Raw genomic sequence first — 18,662 nt, 5'->3', positions numbered from 1 at the left:
TAGCTCAAAAAAAGTAGTGTACCCTCAGATCATGAGAGTCTTAATGTATGAGTTTTCCTTTTTACAAAAAGACACTAAATTTTTCCCTCCCCTCTCTCCCTTTTGGGGATTGTTTTCACTATTTGGTGATTCCACAGTCTCATCTGGTGCCTGCTGTGACTCCCAAGACAGACAAGTGCACAAAGGCTGATTTAGGGTCTTGGATTCCTCTTAAGAATGACATGCTCAATTCATTTGCACTGAGCCCAATCATTTGATCTCAAAATAATAAAAATAAAAATAGCCAAGATGGTTTGAATACTAATGTATGCCCCAGGCACTGTGCTAAATGCTTTGCATGTATTATTTTGTTTAATCCTCACAATTCTGTCAGATATGAATCAAATCCCCATTTTACAAATGGGAAAACTAAGGAACGGGAAGATGATGTGACTTGCCAGTGGCATCCAGTTGATAAGTAGCAACTGAGGAGTGAGATCCAGGCCTTCCAGAGCCCCCTCACTCCCAGCTTCTCTATTAACACATGCTCCTGGTCTGTATTGGGCTCAACAGCAGGGTTCTCTTGGAAGAGAGGCAGGTTTAAACCAACCCCACCCCACTCCCAGGAAAAACCCACAGCACACTGGAACCCTCCATGGCTGAGGTGAGTGGCTTGTCTCAGCTAAGGCCAGGCAGGGGGTCTGGAGGTAGAGGCTCTCCAGCCAGGGAAGGAAAATGGGAAGAGCGGAGGTTGCCTCCTCCTGGCCACCATTTGTTATCTGGTTGGTGAGAAGAGAGAGGAGGAAGGAGCACTGTAAACACATTTCCAAAGGACTCGGGTCATTCTTGGTGCTCTCTGTCTCTGGTTTTGTGCCCATTGCCTAGGTCCCATAATTGCTGCATCCTTCCTAGAACTCCTCTCTATTGAGGGAACCACTTCTCCAGAACTTAACTTTCTGGATTTACTCATACCTTCCACTTGCACCTCCCCACACCTCCATGCAAATTCCTGAGCATGACTGATGTCAGCTGGTTGGTAGGACAGTGATAGGCTTAAGTGAATGGACAAAGGTGAGAATGACTCTCCTCCTCCTCCTCACAGTTTCCTAATTCTCCCAGGAACACAGCCATATCAACATTTCTGAAAGAAGTTTCATGCAAAGGACTTCCCAAATGAAACAGACATTTCTGGACAGGGAGGAGTATTGATGGATTCTGCCAGAAGCTGAGGAGGCTCAGCCACCTGTGTCTTAGAGGTTGGTCAGGGTGACCCAGGCGCTTCCAGAGGGACCTCAGAGCAGTTCCCGGGCCACTCAGTCTCTGCCTTCTCCTAATGCCAGCAGGGCCAGAAACACTCTCCCAACATTTGCTCGTGGTTTGCTGCTCACAGAGTACACCCATCCACAGGCAGCTTAAAATGAGCAGAGGGGAACATTTCCTGGGAGTGTTCCTAACCCCAAAGTATATGTTTGCAGATCGTGTTCCTGATGTTCAGAAGTTAAACTCATGTTTCAGAAACAAGTGTTTTACATCTGTAGGTGGCACTTTTATGAATAAGTTTGTGGACCTTGAGTCCTATTCTCCTCATATCAATTTATTCTGGAGGTGTCATCTGCTCCTGATCATTTAAGCCTTTGGGTATTTCCTACAGAGGTTAGCAATATTGCACTTGAATAATTGTACCTTAAATTAAACTAAAAATAATTTCTGATGATTTTCATACTGAATCACATTCTTTATGTCAAAATGGTGGCGTAATCTTCAGCATGCCATTATCAAATAGCTCCATTGACCAATAGTGGCAGTTTGCAGTTGAGTCACAGGAAGGATTTATTAGGACATGTTTTTTTGTTTGTTTGTTTGTTTTTTTATTTTATTTTATTGCATTTTAGGTTTTGGGGTACATGTGAAGAACATGCAAGATTGTTGCATAGGTGCACACGTGGCAGTGTGATTTGCTGCCTTCCTCCCCTTCACCTATATGTGGCATTTCTCCCCATGCTATCTCTCCCCAACTCCCCACCCCCCGCTGTCCCTCCCCTAGTTCCCCCCAACAGACCCCAGTGTGTAGTGCTCCCCTCCCTGTGTCCATGTGTTCTCATTGTTCAACACCCACCTATGAGTGAGAACATGTGGTGTTTGATTTTGTGTTCTTGTGTCAGTTTGCTGAGAATGATGGTTTCCAGGTTCATCCATGTCCCTACAAAGGACGCAAACTCATCGTTTTTGATGACTGCATAATATTCCATGGTGTATATGTGCCACATTTTCCCTGTCCAGTCTGTCATCGATGGGCATTTGGGTTTGTTCCAAGTCTTTGCTATTGTAAACTGTGCTGCAGTGAACATTCGTGTGCATGTGTCCTTATAGTAGAACGATTTATAATCCTTTGGATATATACCCAGTAATGGGATTGCTGGGTCAAATGGGATTTCTATTTCTAGGTCCTTGAGGAATCACCACACTGTCTTCCACAATGGTTGAACTAATTTACACTCCCACCAACAGTGTAAAAGTGTTCCTATTTCTCCACATCCTCTCGAGCATCTGTTGTCTCCAGATTTTTTAATGATCGCCATTCTAACTGGCGTGAGATGGAATCTCAGTGTAGTTTTGATTTGCATTTCTCTAATGACCAGTGATGATGAGCATTTTTTATATGTTTGTTGGCCTCTTGTATGTCTTCTTTTGTAAAGTGTCCGTTCATATCCTTCACCCACTTTTGAATGGGCTTATTAGGACATGTTTAAATTGATGTCATAGAAATAAAAATATGGACAGGGACCTAAAGACTACCAATGGAGGCTGTGGCCAGAGATATTCTTTAACTCCCCACCACACTCTTGTCTTCTCTCTTGCCCCTTTTTTACATCACTATTAAGGCAACACAGCATATGTTGTCTGTGTCCTTAGCCCACTCTGAAAACGCTGCCCCCTTTGGTCAGGTTTCTCAAAGCTACCACCTAGATCACACTATGACAAAAAGAGGTGTTTTCACAATAAACCAATCCAAAGGCAACCAGAATTGGTTTATTTTTTAATTTTCTTTTCTTTTTTTCATTTAAATCATAGCCACTTGGAGCCAGTGACTATTTGGAACTATCAAAGAATTTTGATACAATATTTTTACGAAACATTCCACAATTTACTCTGGCAAACAGGACTCAAGGTCGAAGATTCATAACTCTCATCGATAACTTTTATGATCTCAAGGTAAGGATGTAGTACATTTTCTCAAAACTAGACACTTTGCATTGTGGAGCCAGATTGCGTGGGCTGAAATCCTGACTTAATGTATTTTTATCACTTACTTCACCTCTTTGTGCCTCTATCTCTTCATGTGTGAATTGGGAATGATAATATTATTTACTTCTGAGGGTCGTTGTGAGCACTAAAAAGGCAAATGCATGTAAGGCATTTAAAACATTTGGCATAAGCGGAATGCTATATAAGCACTATCAGTAGAAGCAGCAATAATACTATAGTAAAACTCTCATCATCAGACAAACCGAATGATTGCATCATTCTACCAGACAGCTTATGTGCTTCATCTATCACATTCTAAAACACTATGTCTTGCCTAGACTGAATGCTTAAGAAATATTTGTTGCTTGAATAAATGATTGTATTGATAGACTAATGAATGAGCAGGCCATGTGTGATGGCTCACACCTATCATCCCAGCACTTTGGGAGACCAAGGGAGGATTGCTTGAGGCCAGGAGTTCGAGACCAGCCTGGACAAATACAAGATCCTAGGTCTACATAAAATAAGAAAATTAGCTATGTGTCATGGTATGGGTCTGTCATCCTGCCTACTTAGGAGGCTGAGGTAGGAGGATTGCTTAAGCCCAGGAGTTCCAGGTTACAGTAGTGAGTCATGATCATGCCACTGCACTTAGCCCTCCAGCCTGGGTAACAGAGTGAGGCTCTATCTCTCAGAAAAAAGAAGAAGAATGAAAGAACAAATCAATGAATGACCAGAGGACCCTTCTGAATATTGAAGCTCTCTCTCTCCCTGTGACCCAGAAACCCCAGTAACTAGCATTGTACCATCCTGTTTGTTTGTTTTTAATCCATATATTTTAGCGTGAATTGACAAGCCGTTGCCCATTCATCAAAGGAAGCATAGCTTTGTGGTTCAAGAGTGGGCCCTGGGGCCAGGCTGTCTATCCTAAAGACCATCTTAATCTCTCTGTGCTTCAACTGCCTTCGCTAGAAAAAGGAAATAATAATGGTACTTTTAAAGTTGTTGTGAGCATTAAACAAGCATGTAAAGCACAAAGAATGTTGTCTGGCTTATAGTAAGCTCTCAATAAAGGTGAGCTATTGATAGAATGTATCCGTAAATATAGATTCATAGCAAAAGTACAATTGGAAATTAGAATTAATTTAAATATTATTTTACCATTAGATACAGTTTTTTTCTCCCTATTCTTTGCACAGAATTAGATAGAGCAGTGATTCTAAATTGAAGAGACTTTGTGGGAAGGAGATAAGCAACAGAATCTGCTGGGAAGGAGAGGTGAGGATTTAGTGTATTTGCTCATTCATTCTATAAGCCTTATCATGCCAGGCACTAGAAATTCAATGGCAAGTAAAGCTAGATGGTGTCTCCCTTCGTAGAGCTTAGATAGCCTAGTATCAGATAAACGTGGATCAGACCTCCACAGAACTCAGTGTAAAATCACCACTGTGGGATGACCGCTTAGAGAAGGAGGCATATGGTGCTGTGAGAGTCTAGCAGGGGAGAGCACACCCCTGATCAATGGGGTTGGAAATCTTCTGAGGGCCACCTGTGGCAAAACCATCTTGGCTACTTCAAAATCCAGATTCCAGAGCTCACCCATCCCCACCCCAGCAAATGAATATCAGGCATGGGGCCAGGAACCTGCATGTTCTCGTGTTTCCCAGGTGCTTCTTATAAATACTAAGAGGAGCGAGGGCTGAACTCTATGCACAGAACGAAAAGGGGTAACCAGCCTGGGGAGTTTGCAGCAAAGGCCTCGGGATGAGCGTGAAAGGCAGCAAGTGTGGCTCTGACGCAGAAGCTGAGGGAAGCCCACCTAAGGGAGTGTGATCAAAAGTTGCTGCGTATTCCCGCGGAATCCACACATATGTGATCATGTGGAGAGGCAGGAGGCTGAGGACGCAGAGCTAGGGGATGGAGGCCCATCAGCTGTGAGTGGTTGCCTTCCACAGACTCCACTCTGCAGTAATGGTGGGGAGGGCAGGGGCAGAAAGAAGGACAGGGGCCTGGAGGCTGCTGTTTTTTAGGATTAGGCTAAAAAAACGAAACAGTGGAGGAGCATGAGTAGGATGGCTCTTACAGTGGAGGATTGAGAAACTCATTATTTTTATATTTCAGCTGGGAATGCCTGAGAGAAAGCTTATGGCCCCCATCCCTCAGTCCCACCCTGCAATCCTGCCACACCTCCACCTTTTCACTTCTTAATTAAAGGAGAAAAGGATTTATCTGGCAATATGATGAAATATTCAAACTACCCTCCTAACATTCCCTCTAAGTAAATCACACATTTAGAGATTACACTCTTTATTGAAGTGTAGTCAAAACCATTTTATTTCAGAAATTGGGAGCATTAAACAGACATTATTCTAGAATGTATTCATGGAGATTGGTGAAATAAGGATATTCCCATGTAAATAATGAAAAAGTGTCTTTGATGATTAAAATAACTTATAAGAGGAGGTAGAAGGCCATTTGGTATAGAAAATCTAGTCTCAAATGTCAACATATGATTTTTAAGTATTACTGTATTATTATTTAAATAATTATTTTAAAAGATAGCTATGAATCCTGAAAACAAATTCAGGACTTTTTAAACATCGAGAAGAATATGTTTTGTATTTAAACTAGTGGATATAAAAGATATAAAAACTGTTTCCAATATTCAATCACATATGAACACTCACTCAAATACTGAAGCAATCAAGAGATATTAATGTAAAGCTTAGTCCTTTTGAAGAATGTCCTAGCAGGATACTGATATAAATGTAGATCCTGGACATTCACTGGCCTAATTAGAATAGCAATGCACTGAACTTAGAGTCTGCTGTGCAGCAAAAGGGTAACTAACCTCTTTATAGTGTCTCTGGGGAGCATCTTAGGTGCACAGACCAGCTTCACACAGCTGGGTATAAATGTCAACATCAGCGAGTAATCGTCTTAGCCAGTACGTGGTGCTATCACAAAATACCACAGATTGGGTAATTTATACATAATAGGAATTTATTTCTCACAGTTCTGGAAGGTCTGAGATCAAGGCACCAGCAGGTTTGGCTGTTTGGTGAGGGCTACTCTCTGCTTCAAGATGATGCCTTGTTGCTGCATCCCCCAGAGGGCACAAGTGCTGTGTTCTCGCATGATGGAAGGAATGCAAGGCGAAAAGTGGTGAACTCACTCTATCAAATCCTTTATAAGGGCACCGAATCCCATGCATGAGGGCAGAGCCTCATGATTCAATCATATCCTAGAGGCCACACCTCTTAATCCTGTTACATTGTGGAGTAAGTTTCAGCATGAATTTTGGATGGGACAAAAACATTCAAACCAGAGCAGTAATGGAAAAAGCATTGGACTAAGAACTGAAAATCTAGGCTGATGTCTTGAGCTGACTCCTCTCTAACCCTGAAGTCTCCCCAAAAACCTTTGTGCCCTACTTCACGGTGGTATCAGTTGTGTGGAAATATTCTGAAAAGTACTATGCAGTTTTAAAACACCACTTTAAAGAAATAAACAATTAGGAAAAAAATATGGACATCCTAAAAGCAAAGATCCAAGCTCCTGTATGTGAAAAACAGATTATTTTTCTGTGAGAGATTTTTCTTACCTTCAACTTGTGAAATGTAAAGAGTAACACATTACTCATTTTCTTCTATTTCAGGTGCGTATAATTTGCTCTGCATCGTCTCCTATATCAAGCTTATTTTTGCATCAACATCATGACAGTGAGTTGGAGCAAAGCAGAATACTGATGGATGATTTGGGGCTGAGCCAGGTAGGCAATATTAACATAATCTCTTTTTATTATAAAACAGCTTAATTGTTTTTGGTTTGATGCATGGCTACATTTTGAAAAAGAAATGTAGTGTATAGTTAACCATTGATTTGCTGCTTCTTCTATAAGCCCATTTAGCAAATGTATCATTCTCAATATCACTAAATATAGAAAGTTATAAACTTACAGTGGAAGGAACCTTAGTGGTCATGTAGTCCAATGCTCCATTTTGCATGTGATAAAAATGGAGCCCAGGCTCAGCGCAGTGACTCACACCTGTAATCCCAGCACTTTGGGAGGCTGAGGCAGGTGGATCATGAGGTCAAGAGATCAAGACCATCCTGGCCAACATGGTGAAACCCCATCGCTACTAAAAATACAACAATCAACTGGGCATGGTGGTGCGTGCCTGTAGTCCTGACTACTCAGGAGACTGAGGCAGGAGAATTGCTTGAACCTGGGGGTGGAGGTTGTAGTCAGCCGAAATTGTGCCACTGCACTCCAGCCTGGGTGACAGAGGGAGACTCCATCTCAAAAAAAAAAAAAAAAAAATGAAGCCCAGAGAGGTGGACTAAGGTGCCCACAGTCACACTGCTGAATAATGGCAGGCCAGAGCTGGATGCCAAGCCACTTGTGCCTGGTTCTGTCCTTGTTCTGCTATACCATGCTGCCCTTTCTGGATTTCTTTCTAAATGATTACTGAATTTGTAGAGTTATTATATAAGACAGTATCTAAGCATGTGGGCTGGCTAGTACAGGACCATGGAGTGCCTAGCAAGGCCCTGGGCTAATGAAAAGAAATCCGTGATTAATCTCCCAACCTCCATTCTGCAAACATTTATGGAGTGCCTGTGGGTGCCATGTTCTGGGGACACTCTGTAGGGAACAAACAGATGCTAGCCCAGTTCTCCTGGAGTTTGGAGTCTGATGATTCACCCCAGGCCAACCAGAAGTGACTTTCCGTTTTCTTCTTCTGTAAGAACGTTACAGGATGTGTTTCTCAGCTATTGACAATTGAAATATTAGTCAAAAGTTTACAACTATCAACACTCACCCTATGAGGGGAGCCCAATTCTTCCAGTTCCACAGGTAAAAGATCATCTGGAACAAGGAAATATTTACTTATCGACCTGAGTAGAAATGAGGCATTTTCAGGAGTTTGGGAGAATTAGGCCAATTTAAAAAGTGAACTTTGCAATATGATGACTTAGACCTATGTTTATCTCCTAGTCTGCTATAACAAAACACCATGAACTGGGTGGCTTACAGACAACAGAAATGTATTTTTCACAGTTCTGGAGACTGGGAAGTCTAAGATCAGGGTACCAGATTTGGCATCTGGTGAAGGCCCACTTCCTACTTCATAAGCCTCTGTCCTTTCTGTATAAACCTCACATGGTGGAAGGGGTGAGGGATCTCTCTGGGGCATCTTTTATAATGGCATTAATCCCATTCATGAGGGATCTACCCACAAGACCTATTCAACTTTCAAAGGCTCCACCTCCAATACCATCACCTTATGGGTTAGGATTTCAACATACAAATTTTGGATGGACACAGACATTCAGACCATAGCAGTGTAGAAATAAATAGCTGCTTATAAACTTCTGCACTGGGATCATTTGAAATGTTGGTTCTCCAGGGGCAATATTTACATCCAAATATTGTCTTTGACAATTTGAAAGAATACACTTGAACTACATCAACCCAGTTTCTAAAGTCCTTTACATCAGGGCTCCCCAGCCCCTGGCCACAGACTGGTACTGGTTTGTGGCCTGTTAGGAACCAGGCCTAACAGCAGGAGGTGAGCAGTGGACAAGCAAGTTGAAGCAGGAAGATCACTTGAACCCAGGAGGCAGAGGTTGCAGTGAGCCAAGATGGCACCACTGCACTCCAGCCTGGGTGACAGAGTGAGACCCTGTCTCAGATTCCCCTAGTATCAAGACAAAGTAAGCTCATCAAATGGAGCCAATAATATATGAAGAAATCAGGGAATGTGACCTAAGGGTCATGAAGGTTCACAGTGGATTAGTTGAGAAGATGGATTTAGGAATCCAGAATTTTTCTCTGAAAAAGCATACTAGCAAATCCCTAAGAAAAGAGAGAAAAATTCCAAGCCCACTTAGTGGTCACCAGTCTGTGTTGGTATCACCAGTCTGGGGTTACCAGCCTCACAGAGACAGGGCTTCCCAATTTGGTCCTAGATGGTGGGATCAATTGTCCCAGCAGCTGAAGACTAAAAGCAGCCCTGGCTTTTAGATCCCAGGCGCATTCTCCAGAACCTGGGACCCACTGTTCATTCACATTTGCCTTCCTTTAGTCATGAGTTGGTTTGGAAAAGGCTCTTCAGAGGTTTGTCCTTAGGACCTCCCCCTCAGGCACTGGGACCCTGTCTGGAGGCTGGCACCAGCCTCTTTCTAGCTTATCAGAACTATTGGTTTTTGTTGTTGTTGTTGTTTTTTGGTTTTTTTTGCCATTACATATTTCTAGTGTATACTTTTGGAGACAGTTTTCCCTTTTACATTTTCTCTCTGAAAATTTGGTGTATTTACTACCTATTAGTTTAAATTGGTTGACTCTCTAGCCTCATTTAAGGGATTGTATATGAAAAAAAGTTATAAAAAATGCTTTAATATAACCTGTAAGCCTAAAAAGTTTTTTTAAACCTATACTTAGGTTCTGTAAATTTTCATTTGTGATGGCTTTAATTTAATTTGTTTGTTTTATAACCAGGATTCAGCAGAAGGACTCTCCATGTTTACTGGAGAAGAGGAAATCTTTGCATTTCAGCGCACGATTTCCCGACTTACGGAAATGCAGACTGAACAGTACTGGAACGAAGGAGACAGAACCAAGAAGTAACTGTCACTTTCACATAAATAAAACTCCAGACAAATGGTTAGGACTTGAAGGAATCATTTTCTCATCATTAATTATGCACTTTATCTTCTGGACCATTTTAATCTAAAGTTGCTGTCAAAGATCTAGTGGATTAGTAAGTTAAACACTTAACATTTTTTAGGTCTGCTTTTTCTTATTTGGCCTTATTTCTGCACCATGAAATTAAAATCATCATTCCTGAAGACGAATGTAGGACCAGACATTTTAGTTTCACGTTAAACCACCTGAATGAACCTTGAATACACAAGTAAATGCAAGATGTCTAGATGCCTCCAAGCTTTGGCTGCATGGTGGTGGCATGTTAGAAATACATCTTTTATAACGGGGGATGTGCCCTATATTTCAATTCAAAACAAAGATAGTTTTCCAATCTGATATAAACTAAAGGGGATAATATTTTAGTATATGGGCTTATATGTATTATTATTATTACTATTTTTTGGTTATGAATGATAATAAATCTCACAGGCCTTCGGATTTCTACATAATGGAAAGAATATGATTTTAACCCTGGGATCAAGGTTAGTAGGCAGGACTTAATCTCAAGTGGTCACAGAGTTTTCTTAAAATAATTGAGAATTATGATAGGATCAAATAAAGAGCAAGTGTCAAATTACAGCCAACAGGCAGATTTGCAGGCAGAGCCACCAACTCTGCAGCCAGGAATGGGGACCAGTGAGAGTGTGGGCAGGGAGAGGGGAGTGGGAGTCAGAGTCGTAGGCACTCCATCAGCAGAGGAGACTCCTGCTTACATGAGGCCAGCTGGACCGCTGTGGACAGCAGGCTCCTTCCCGCTGTTCATTGGCACTTGCTCTCCCTGCAGCATGCCCTGCCCTTGCTGCCGACTACCATGAGATGGACGTAATAGGAAATAGGAAAGAACGCTTGGCAAGGCTGCTTCACAGGAAATCTAAGTTGTCCTTCACTGAGCTCATTTCTTGCTTCGAGTAAAACCTGAAATTTACTAACTACTGTCAGAAAGTGGATCTTCGGCTGTGGATGAGTGTGAAAAAAAAAAAGAAAAAATAGAAAATCACAAAGTCTTGTGAAAATTAAGCATTTGGGGGAAGGTAAGGCATAGGTGAGTCAGTTCAATGATTACAATAGTCAACATAAGTATGCTCTATGAACCTGTTTGTATTTATTTATTATTACTTTTTATGTCTTGGCCACTCCAGCCATCTCCTGGCAGATTTATTGTGGCATGGCATGGCCCTCTTTAATTTCTTAGTCAATAATCCATCTCAGTAATCGATTTTAGACATTAACTTAATTAAGGCAAGCAGATAGATGGATGAGTACCCAAGCTGAGAGAAGAGTTTAAATCAAGCCTTCTATAAACTAAACATGGTTTAAAGGTATTTTTATTGAAGTGAAACACAGTAATTCCAAAGAGGTAAAGTAATAGGGAGAAAGGATGGGAAATAACCACTTTGTGCCAGATTTAATGCTACGTATTTACATTAGCTCAGTTAAAAAAATAGTCTTAGAAAGTGAATATTATCATCCCTGTTCAAAGATAAGAAAACTGAGGCTTGGAAAAGTTAAGTAGCTTGACCTGAGATTCACAGTTTACAACTACAAAACTCATGTACTGTGTTTTATACCACACTGTCTCTTACTCTTACTATTAATACAAAGAGAGAGATTGTTCCATTTATTTAACTCAGTGAATGAAGTTGAAGATAAATTTACAACAGAACCACTGATTTGAACTCAGTAAACATAAAATGTTTAACTTGATATTTTGGATCTTAGCTTTTACTTTTCACATTCCTTTGGTAATTATTCTGTACCTTAATTAAAAAAAAATCATGTGAATGGATAGACAGACAGACGGATAGCATGACTGATAGACAGAACTGTCCCTGAGTGTGAGCGTATGTAGAAGAGTCCCCCTGTCAAGTTATGTTATAAAAGTTCATTTGAGGTCAGGTATTTGGAACAAAATTTCATTTTTCCATAGAAACAATCATATAATGTTATCTAGGGTACTGGTTCAGTGCACAGGAGCCTATATAATTCTCAGTGTAGCTTCCCTATAATGTCATTTTGGTACGAAGGAACTTAAACCCTTAGAAAAAAACTCTGAGAAAGCATGCACCCAATTCTGTCGCCCCATTCCGCAATCTCATTCCCCAGCTCCAGGGGCCTGGTGGGATTGGCTGCAATGGAAGAAGCTCTCTGAGCTGGGAGAAGGGTTTATGCAGAAAGCGGGGCTAGAAGCCTTTGGCTGAATCTCTGGAGGGGAGGAAGGAGTTTCATGGTGACTGGAAATCTACAAAGTTTGTTTCATAAAATAGCATGCAATAAGAAAAAAAAAAAGTCTTCAAGAATAGCCATCACCAGGAAACAATATGGTAGCTCCACTGAAAGAAAAGTAATGCCAACACGAAAAACAACCCCTAGATTGGAGAGCAACATTTCAGTTTGTGTGTCTTTCTTCCAAGCCCTGCCCCTATTAACATTCTCAGCATTCCCGTCTTTCTCCCTACAAGTCTCTCAGCAAATGCTCTTTTTTTGAAATGCTTTAAATGTATGCTTTGAGGTGGAGGTTTGAGCTGACTACTGCTGTGGAAAGCTCCCACTCAACTCGAAACCCAGACGGGGAATGTCTTTAGACTCAGGAGAAAACACCATGTGCTGAGGGTGCTCTCCAAACTGATCACCAGTTCCCAGACTTAACAGGTCAAGCAGAAAAAAAGGAAAACTTTCCTTAGAAAAGAAAAAGAAACATCTGATCACTTCTCTTATATTTCTTTAGGCAGTGTATGAGCTTATTTGCTACACTAATCCTGAGATGAAAAACAGGATGGACTTAAGTAATTTTTAACCTATTTCTGAGGCCAAAAAGATTGTAGTATTATTTTAATCAAATTTATGCATTTTCAATGGGACTTAATAAGGCAATACTTTAATCTTCTTAATGTATATTTCCTGTAGTTACAAGTGTGCAAATAATTTTAAAATTAGTTGAAATATTGAAAAAAATTAAAGTTTCACTTGTAAAATAAGTGGACATGCTCATATCCATTTATTTATTTAAGAAACACGTGGTGCTTTCTGTGTCCTGGGCATGGTTCTATGTGCCTTATAAACTAACTCTTTTGAGCCATATAACAGTCTTATGCCCTTATAAGGTCTTATGCCATTATAAAGTGCCATTATAATCATTTTATAGACAGGGAAGCTGAGACACAGGAAACATCTAAAACAGAATACTGAATTGCTTAAGATATACAGTGAAGTCAATAAAATTAGCAAAGCACTAATGTATTAAATTTTCCATTTCATTGCCTCTGTCCTGGAAACAGTATTGCTGGTCCATGTAACTTGAACCTACACTTGATGGCTGCTTTATCTGAGATTAAAAACATACAGAAGGATTGGGCGCCTGGGTCCCTGACATTCGGATTCCTGATCAGTTACGGGAATCTATCTTGCAGCAAGTCTGTAAGTGAGCTTGTAAATTACCTTTGTTAGATTTACTAATCTCAAAACATGTCACTTGCTTGTAGGAAAGGATTTTCTTTGGAGATGAGTTTATAACTTCTTATACAGTCAGAATTAAGATTAATGTTCACTATTAGCATATAGCTGTTCATTTCCTGGTACAGAAAATTACAAATGGTAAAATCTGTCCTCTTGCCAAGTGTCTACTGACTCAGTCCAGCAGCTCACTAGGACCCTCACAACTGTTACCCCAGCTGGTCACTCGATCCAGTCCAACATGCCTGTCCGCTGGCCTTTCGTCTGTGGTGTGTGGAGCCATCGGTCTGTCTTGCCTGCTTGCCTAGCGGGCCTTCCAGAGGTTGTCCTGAGAATTTTCCTATCTCAGGGCTATACTTTCTGTTTCTGGGCTCCTGGTGGTTGACTGCTGGTCTCTAATGAGGTGGTGGGAAGGGCTTGAGATCTGTCATTGGAAAATTCAGTTCTGCTCATTATTGTTTTGTGACCTTGACCAAGATAGTACTCTGAGCCTCAGCTGTATCATCTTATAAGTGGAAATCAGTAATGCCCATTTCATAGAGTTACTATGAGGATTGTTGGTGAAAAGCACTTTGCAAATGTCAAAGGATTAAATGAATGTTGGTTGTTATTAATACTAATGATTATGATCATAAATCCTACTCTCTGCTTTGTGGTATAGCCTTTTGAAGAATGCAAAGACACATTCCAACCCAGTGGTTTCTAACAGAAGGGAGAAGATACACATTAAATGGCTAGACACCAAGAACACATGGGTCTGGCTTAATGAGATGCTGGAGAAGGTTGTTAAATTCAAATGCATGTTTTCAGGATTGTTGAATACAAAAAATGGATTGTTGATTCTTTGGTGAACATCAAACATTTCCCAGAAAGAGGGCACCATCTTGTGGTCAGCAGGATGAACTGACAGGGAAAAAAAGTTCAGTGGTTCTCAATGCTGCACATCCTAGGCCTAGGTCCACCTCCAGGGTCAGGTAAGGTGAGTCAGATGTGGGCCCCAGCATCAGCACTTGTTAATGTTCCTCGTAGGATTCTAAGGTGCAGCAGGGTTGATCACCACCAATCAGGCAGGCTGTGGAGCTCTTGCCTGTGACTACGCAGCCAGTATGCACAGAGAGCCCTGCCTGCAGCTGGGTCCTGACTCTGGGCCCCTGATGCAGAGACCACGGCACTTTCTAGGGAGCAGAGGCTGTTGCTATGGTTCCTGGAGCCCAGGTCATCAGCACACTGGCACACACAAAGGTACCCCCAGTGCCCACCCCTCTCCTCCCTGGAGACCTAGGCTCCTCTGCATTTCTTCTCCACCCACACTAACAATGTCAAAATAGCTAACCACGCAGCACTTCCTAGTTTATGAAGCACTTTAGGAAGCCAAGGTGGGAGGATCGTTTGCTCCTACCATATCTGTCATCCACAGCAATTCTGCAAGGGAGATGTGATTATCTTGCTACCCATAAGGAAATCAGGCGCTCAGAGGGTAAGTGGCTTCACAAGCACATCGAGTAAGCACACGTCTTCTGGATCCCAACCCTGTGCTCTGCAGCCCTCCTGGTAGCAGTAGTAGTAATTGTAGCCCCCGTTTTGAAGTCATCATGGGCCTTGAGGCTGGAATAGGAAAGATGTGGGTGTAGGGGCACACACAAGGGTGCACTGCCCCATATGTTGATGGCAAAGAACTGGAATCACAGTGGTTGACAAACTTTGAAATATTTAATCTTCACAATAATTCTGGGAAAGGAGATACTATGCCTAGAGAAGGGGTTAGAGCTGGAAGAAGATAAGGAATTCCACTGTGGCTATCAAACATTTCAGTCTCAGGACTCTTTCTCTCTCTGTCTCTCTCTTTTTTTTTTTGAGACAGTGTCTTGTTCTGTCACCCAGGCTGGAGTGCAGTGGCACAATCATGGTTCACTGCAGCCTTGACCTCCGAGGCTCAAGTGATCCTCCCACCTCAGCCTCCCAAGTAGCTGGGACTACAAGTGTGCACCACCATGCTCAGCTAAATTTTTAAATGTTTAAAAAAATACAGATAGGCTCTGGCTATGTTGCCAGGGCTGGTCTTGAACTCCTGGGCTCAAGTGATCCTCCTGCCTTAGCTTCCCAAAGTGCTGGAATTATAAGCATGAGCCATCACGTCAGGCCCACTTTCCACTTTTAAAATGCTTGCAGACCCCAGAGAGCTTTTATGCAGGTAGAATATAAATATAATCACCATTCAGTATTAAAAAATCAAACAGAGAAGTTATTAGATATTTAATTCATTTAAAAATATCAATAAGCATATGAAATATTACCTAAATAGTATTATGAAAAGTAACAGCATTTTCTTTTTTTTTTTTTTCTTTTTTTCTTTTTTATTGCATTTTAGGTTTTGGGGTACATGTGAAAAACATGCAAGATTGTTGCATAGGTGCATATGTGGCAGTGTGATTTGCTGCCTTCCTCCCCATCACCTATATGTGGCATTTCTCCCCATGCTATGTCTCCCCAACTCCTCACCCCCCGCTGTCCCCCCACTCCCCCCAACAGACCCCAGTGTATAGTGCTCCCCTCCCTGTGTCCATGTGTTCCCATTGTTCAACACCTATCTATGAGTGAGAGCATGCGATGTTTGATTTTGTGTTCTTGTGTCAGTTTGCTGAGAATGATGGTTTCCAGGTTCATCCATGTCCCTACAAAGGACGCAAACTCATCGTTTTTGATGGCTGCATAATATTCCATGGTGTATATGTGCCACATTTTTCCTGTCCAGTCTATCATCGATGGGCATTTGGGTTGGTTCCAGGTCTTTGCTATTGTAAACTGTGCTGCAGTGAACATTCGTGTGCATGTGTCCTTATAGTAGAACGATTTATAATCCTTTGGATATATACCCAATAATGGGATTGCTGGGTCAAATGGAATTTCTATTTCTAGGTCCTTGAGGAATTGCCACACTGTCTTCCACAATGGTTGAACTAATTTACACTCCCACCAACAGTGTAAAAGTGTTCCTATTTCTCCACATCCTCTCGAGCATCTGTTGTCTCCAGATTTTTTAATGATTGCCGTTCTAACTGGCGTGAGATGGTATCTCAATGTAGTTTTGATTTGCATTTCTCTAATGACCAGTGATGATGAGCATTTTTTCATATGCTTGTTGGCCTCATGTATGTCTTCTTTTGTAAAGTATCTGTTCATATCCTTTGCCCATTTTTTGAATGGGCTTGTTTGTTTTTTTCTTGTAAATCTGTTTTAGTTCATTGTAAATTCTGGATATCAGCCCTTTGTCAGATGGGTAGGCTGCAAAAATTTTTTCCCATTTTGTTGGTTGCCGATTCACTCTAATGATTGTTTCTTTCACCATACAGAAGCTGTGGAGTTTGATTAGGTTCCATTTGTCTATTTTGGCTTTTGTTGCCAATGCTTTTGGTGTTTTGGTCATGAAGTCCTTGCCTACGCGTATGTCCTGAATGGTTTTGCCTAGGTTTTCTTCTAGGGTTTTTATGGTGTTAGGTCTTATGTTTAAGTCTTTAATCCATCTGGAGTTAATTTTAGTGTAAGGTGTCAGGAAGGGGTCCAGTTTCCGCTTTCTGCATATGGCTAGCCAGTTTTCCCAACACCACTTATTAACCAGGGAATCCTTTCCCCATTGCTTGTTTTTATCATGTTTATCAAAGATCGGATGGTTGTAGATATGTTGTGTTGCCTCCGATGCCTCTGTTCTGTTCCATTGGTCTATATCTCTGTTTTGGTACCAGTACCATGCTGTTTTGATTACTGTAGACTTGTAATATAGTTTGAGGTCCGGTAGCATGATGCCTCCTGCTTTGTTCTTTTTGCTTAGAATTGACTTGGCTATGTGGGCTCTCTTTTGGTTCCATATGAAGTTTAAGGTGGTTTTTTCCAGTTCTGTGAAGAAGGTCATTGGTAGCTTGATGGGGATAGCGTTGAATCTGTAAATTACTTTGGGCAGTATGGCCATTTTCATGATATTGATTCTTCCTAACCATGAACATGGAATGTTTCTCCATCTGTTTGTGTCTTCTCTTATTTCGTTGAGCAGTGGTTTGTAGTTCTCCTTGAAGAGGTCCTTTATGTTCCTTGTTAGTTGTATTCCTAGGTATTTTATTCTCTTTGTAGCAATTGTGAATAGCAGTTCGTTCTTGATTTGGCTCTCTTTAAGTCTGTTGTTGTTGTATAGGAGTGCTTGTGATTTTTGCACATTGATTTTGTATCCTGAGACTTTGCTGAAGTTGCTTATCAGTTTAAGGAGATTTTGGGCTGAGATGATGGGGTCTTCTAGATATTCAATCATGTCGTCTGCAAATAGAGACAATTTGACTTCCTCCTTTCCTAATTGAATACCCTTTATTTCTTTTTCTTGCCTGATTGCTCTGGCTAGAACTTCCAGTACTATATTGAATAGGAGTGGTGAGAGAGGGCATCCTTGTCTAGTGCCAGATTTCAAAGGGAATGCTTCCAGTTTTTGCCCATTCAGTATGATATTGGCTGTTGGTTTGTCATAAATAGCTTTTATTATTTTGAGATACGTTCCGTCAATACCTAGTTTATTGAGGGTTTTTAGCATAAAAGGCTGTTGAATTTTGTCGAAGGCCTTCTCTAAATCAATTGAGATAATCATGTGGTTTTTGTCTTTGGTTCTGTTTATGTGGTGAATTACATTTATAGACTTGCATATATGGAACCGGCCTTGCATCCCTGGGATGAATCCTACTTGATCATGGTGGATAAGTTTTTTGATGTGCTGTTGTAATTGGCTTGCCAGTATTTTATTGAAGATTTTTGCATCTATGTTCATTGTTCATCATGGATATTGGCCTGTAGTTTTCTTTTCTTGTTGCGTCTCTGCCGGGTTTTGGTATCAGGATGATGTTGGTCTCATAAAATGATTTGGGAAGGATTCCCACTTTTTGGATTATTTGGAATAGTTTCAGAACGAATGGTACCAGTTCCTCTTTGTATGTCTGGTAGAATTCGGCTGTGAACCCATCTGGACCTGGGCTTTTTTTGGGTGGTAGGCTCTTAATTGCTGCCTCGACTTCAGACCTTGTTATTGGTCTATTCAGGGTTTTGACTTCTTCCTGGTTTAGGCTTGGGAGGAGGCAACTGTCCAGGAATTTATCCATTTCTTCCAGGTTTTCTAGTTTATGTACATAGAGTTGTTTGTAATAATCTCTGATGATGGTTTGAATTTCTGTGGAATCTGTGGTGATATCCTCTTTATCATTTTTTATTGCATCTATTTGGTTATTCTCTCTTTTCTTTTTTATTA

The 18,662-nt window shown here is 41.1% G+C and overlaps 1 protein-coding gene across 6 annotated transcripts in view; it reads left to right on the top strand.

Moving 5' to 3' along the window:
* Positions 1-18,662, top strand: part of AFG1L (AFG1 like ATPase) — a 251,746-nt gene that overhangs the window by 204,043 nt on the left and 29,041 nt on the right. For 3 of the 6 annotated variants that reach the window (XR_010336653.1, XR_010336654.1, XR_010336655.1), the window contains exons 11-13: positions 3,052-3,192; positions 6,884-6,997; positions 9,731-9,855. Coding sequence is in view for 2 of the 6 variants with exons in the window: in XM_012438458.2 (XP_012293881.2) it covers positions 3,052-3,192; positions 6,884-6,997; positions 9,731-9,859 (384 nt within the window). In the remaining 4 variants the exon portion in view is untranslated. Of the gene's footprint in view, positions 1-3,051; positions 3,193-6,883; positions 6,998-9,730; positions 12,913-18,662 lie in introns of those variants that run through there. The other 3 variants (XM_012438458.2, XR_002478506.2, XM_021670497.2) reach the window with 3 other exon arrangements.

Source organism: Aotus nancymaae, unplaced genomic scaffold (assembly GCF_030222135.1).
Source record: "Aotus nancymaae isolate 86718 unplaced genomic scaffold, 86718_ANA_hifiasm-v0.15.2.pri h1tg000040l, whole genome shotgun sequence".
Taxonomy (NCBI): domain Eukaryota; kingdom Metazoa; phylum Chordata; class Mammalia; order Primates; family Aotidae; genus Aotus; species Aotus nancymaae.
This window is presented reverse-complemented; position numbering and strand designations above follow the sequence as displayed.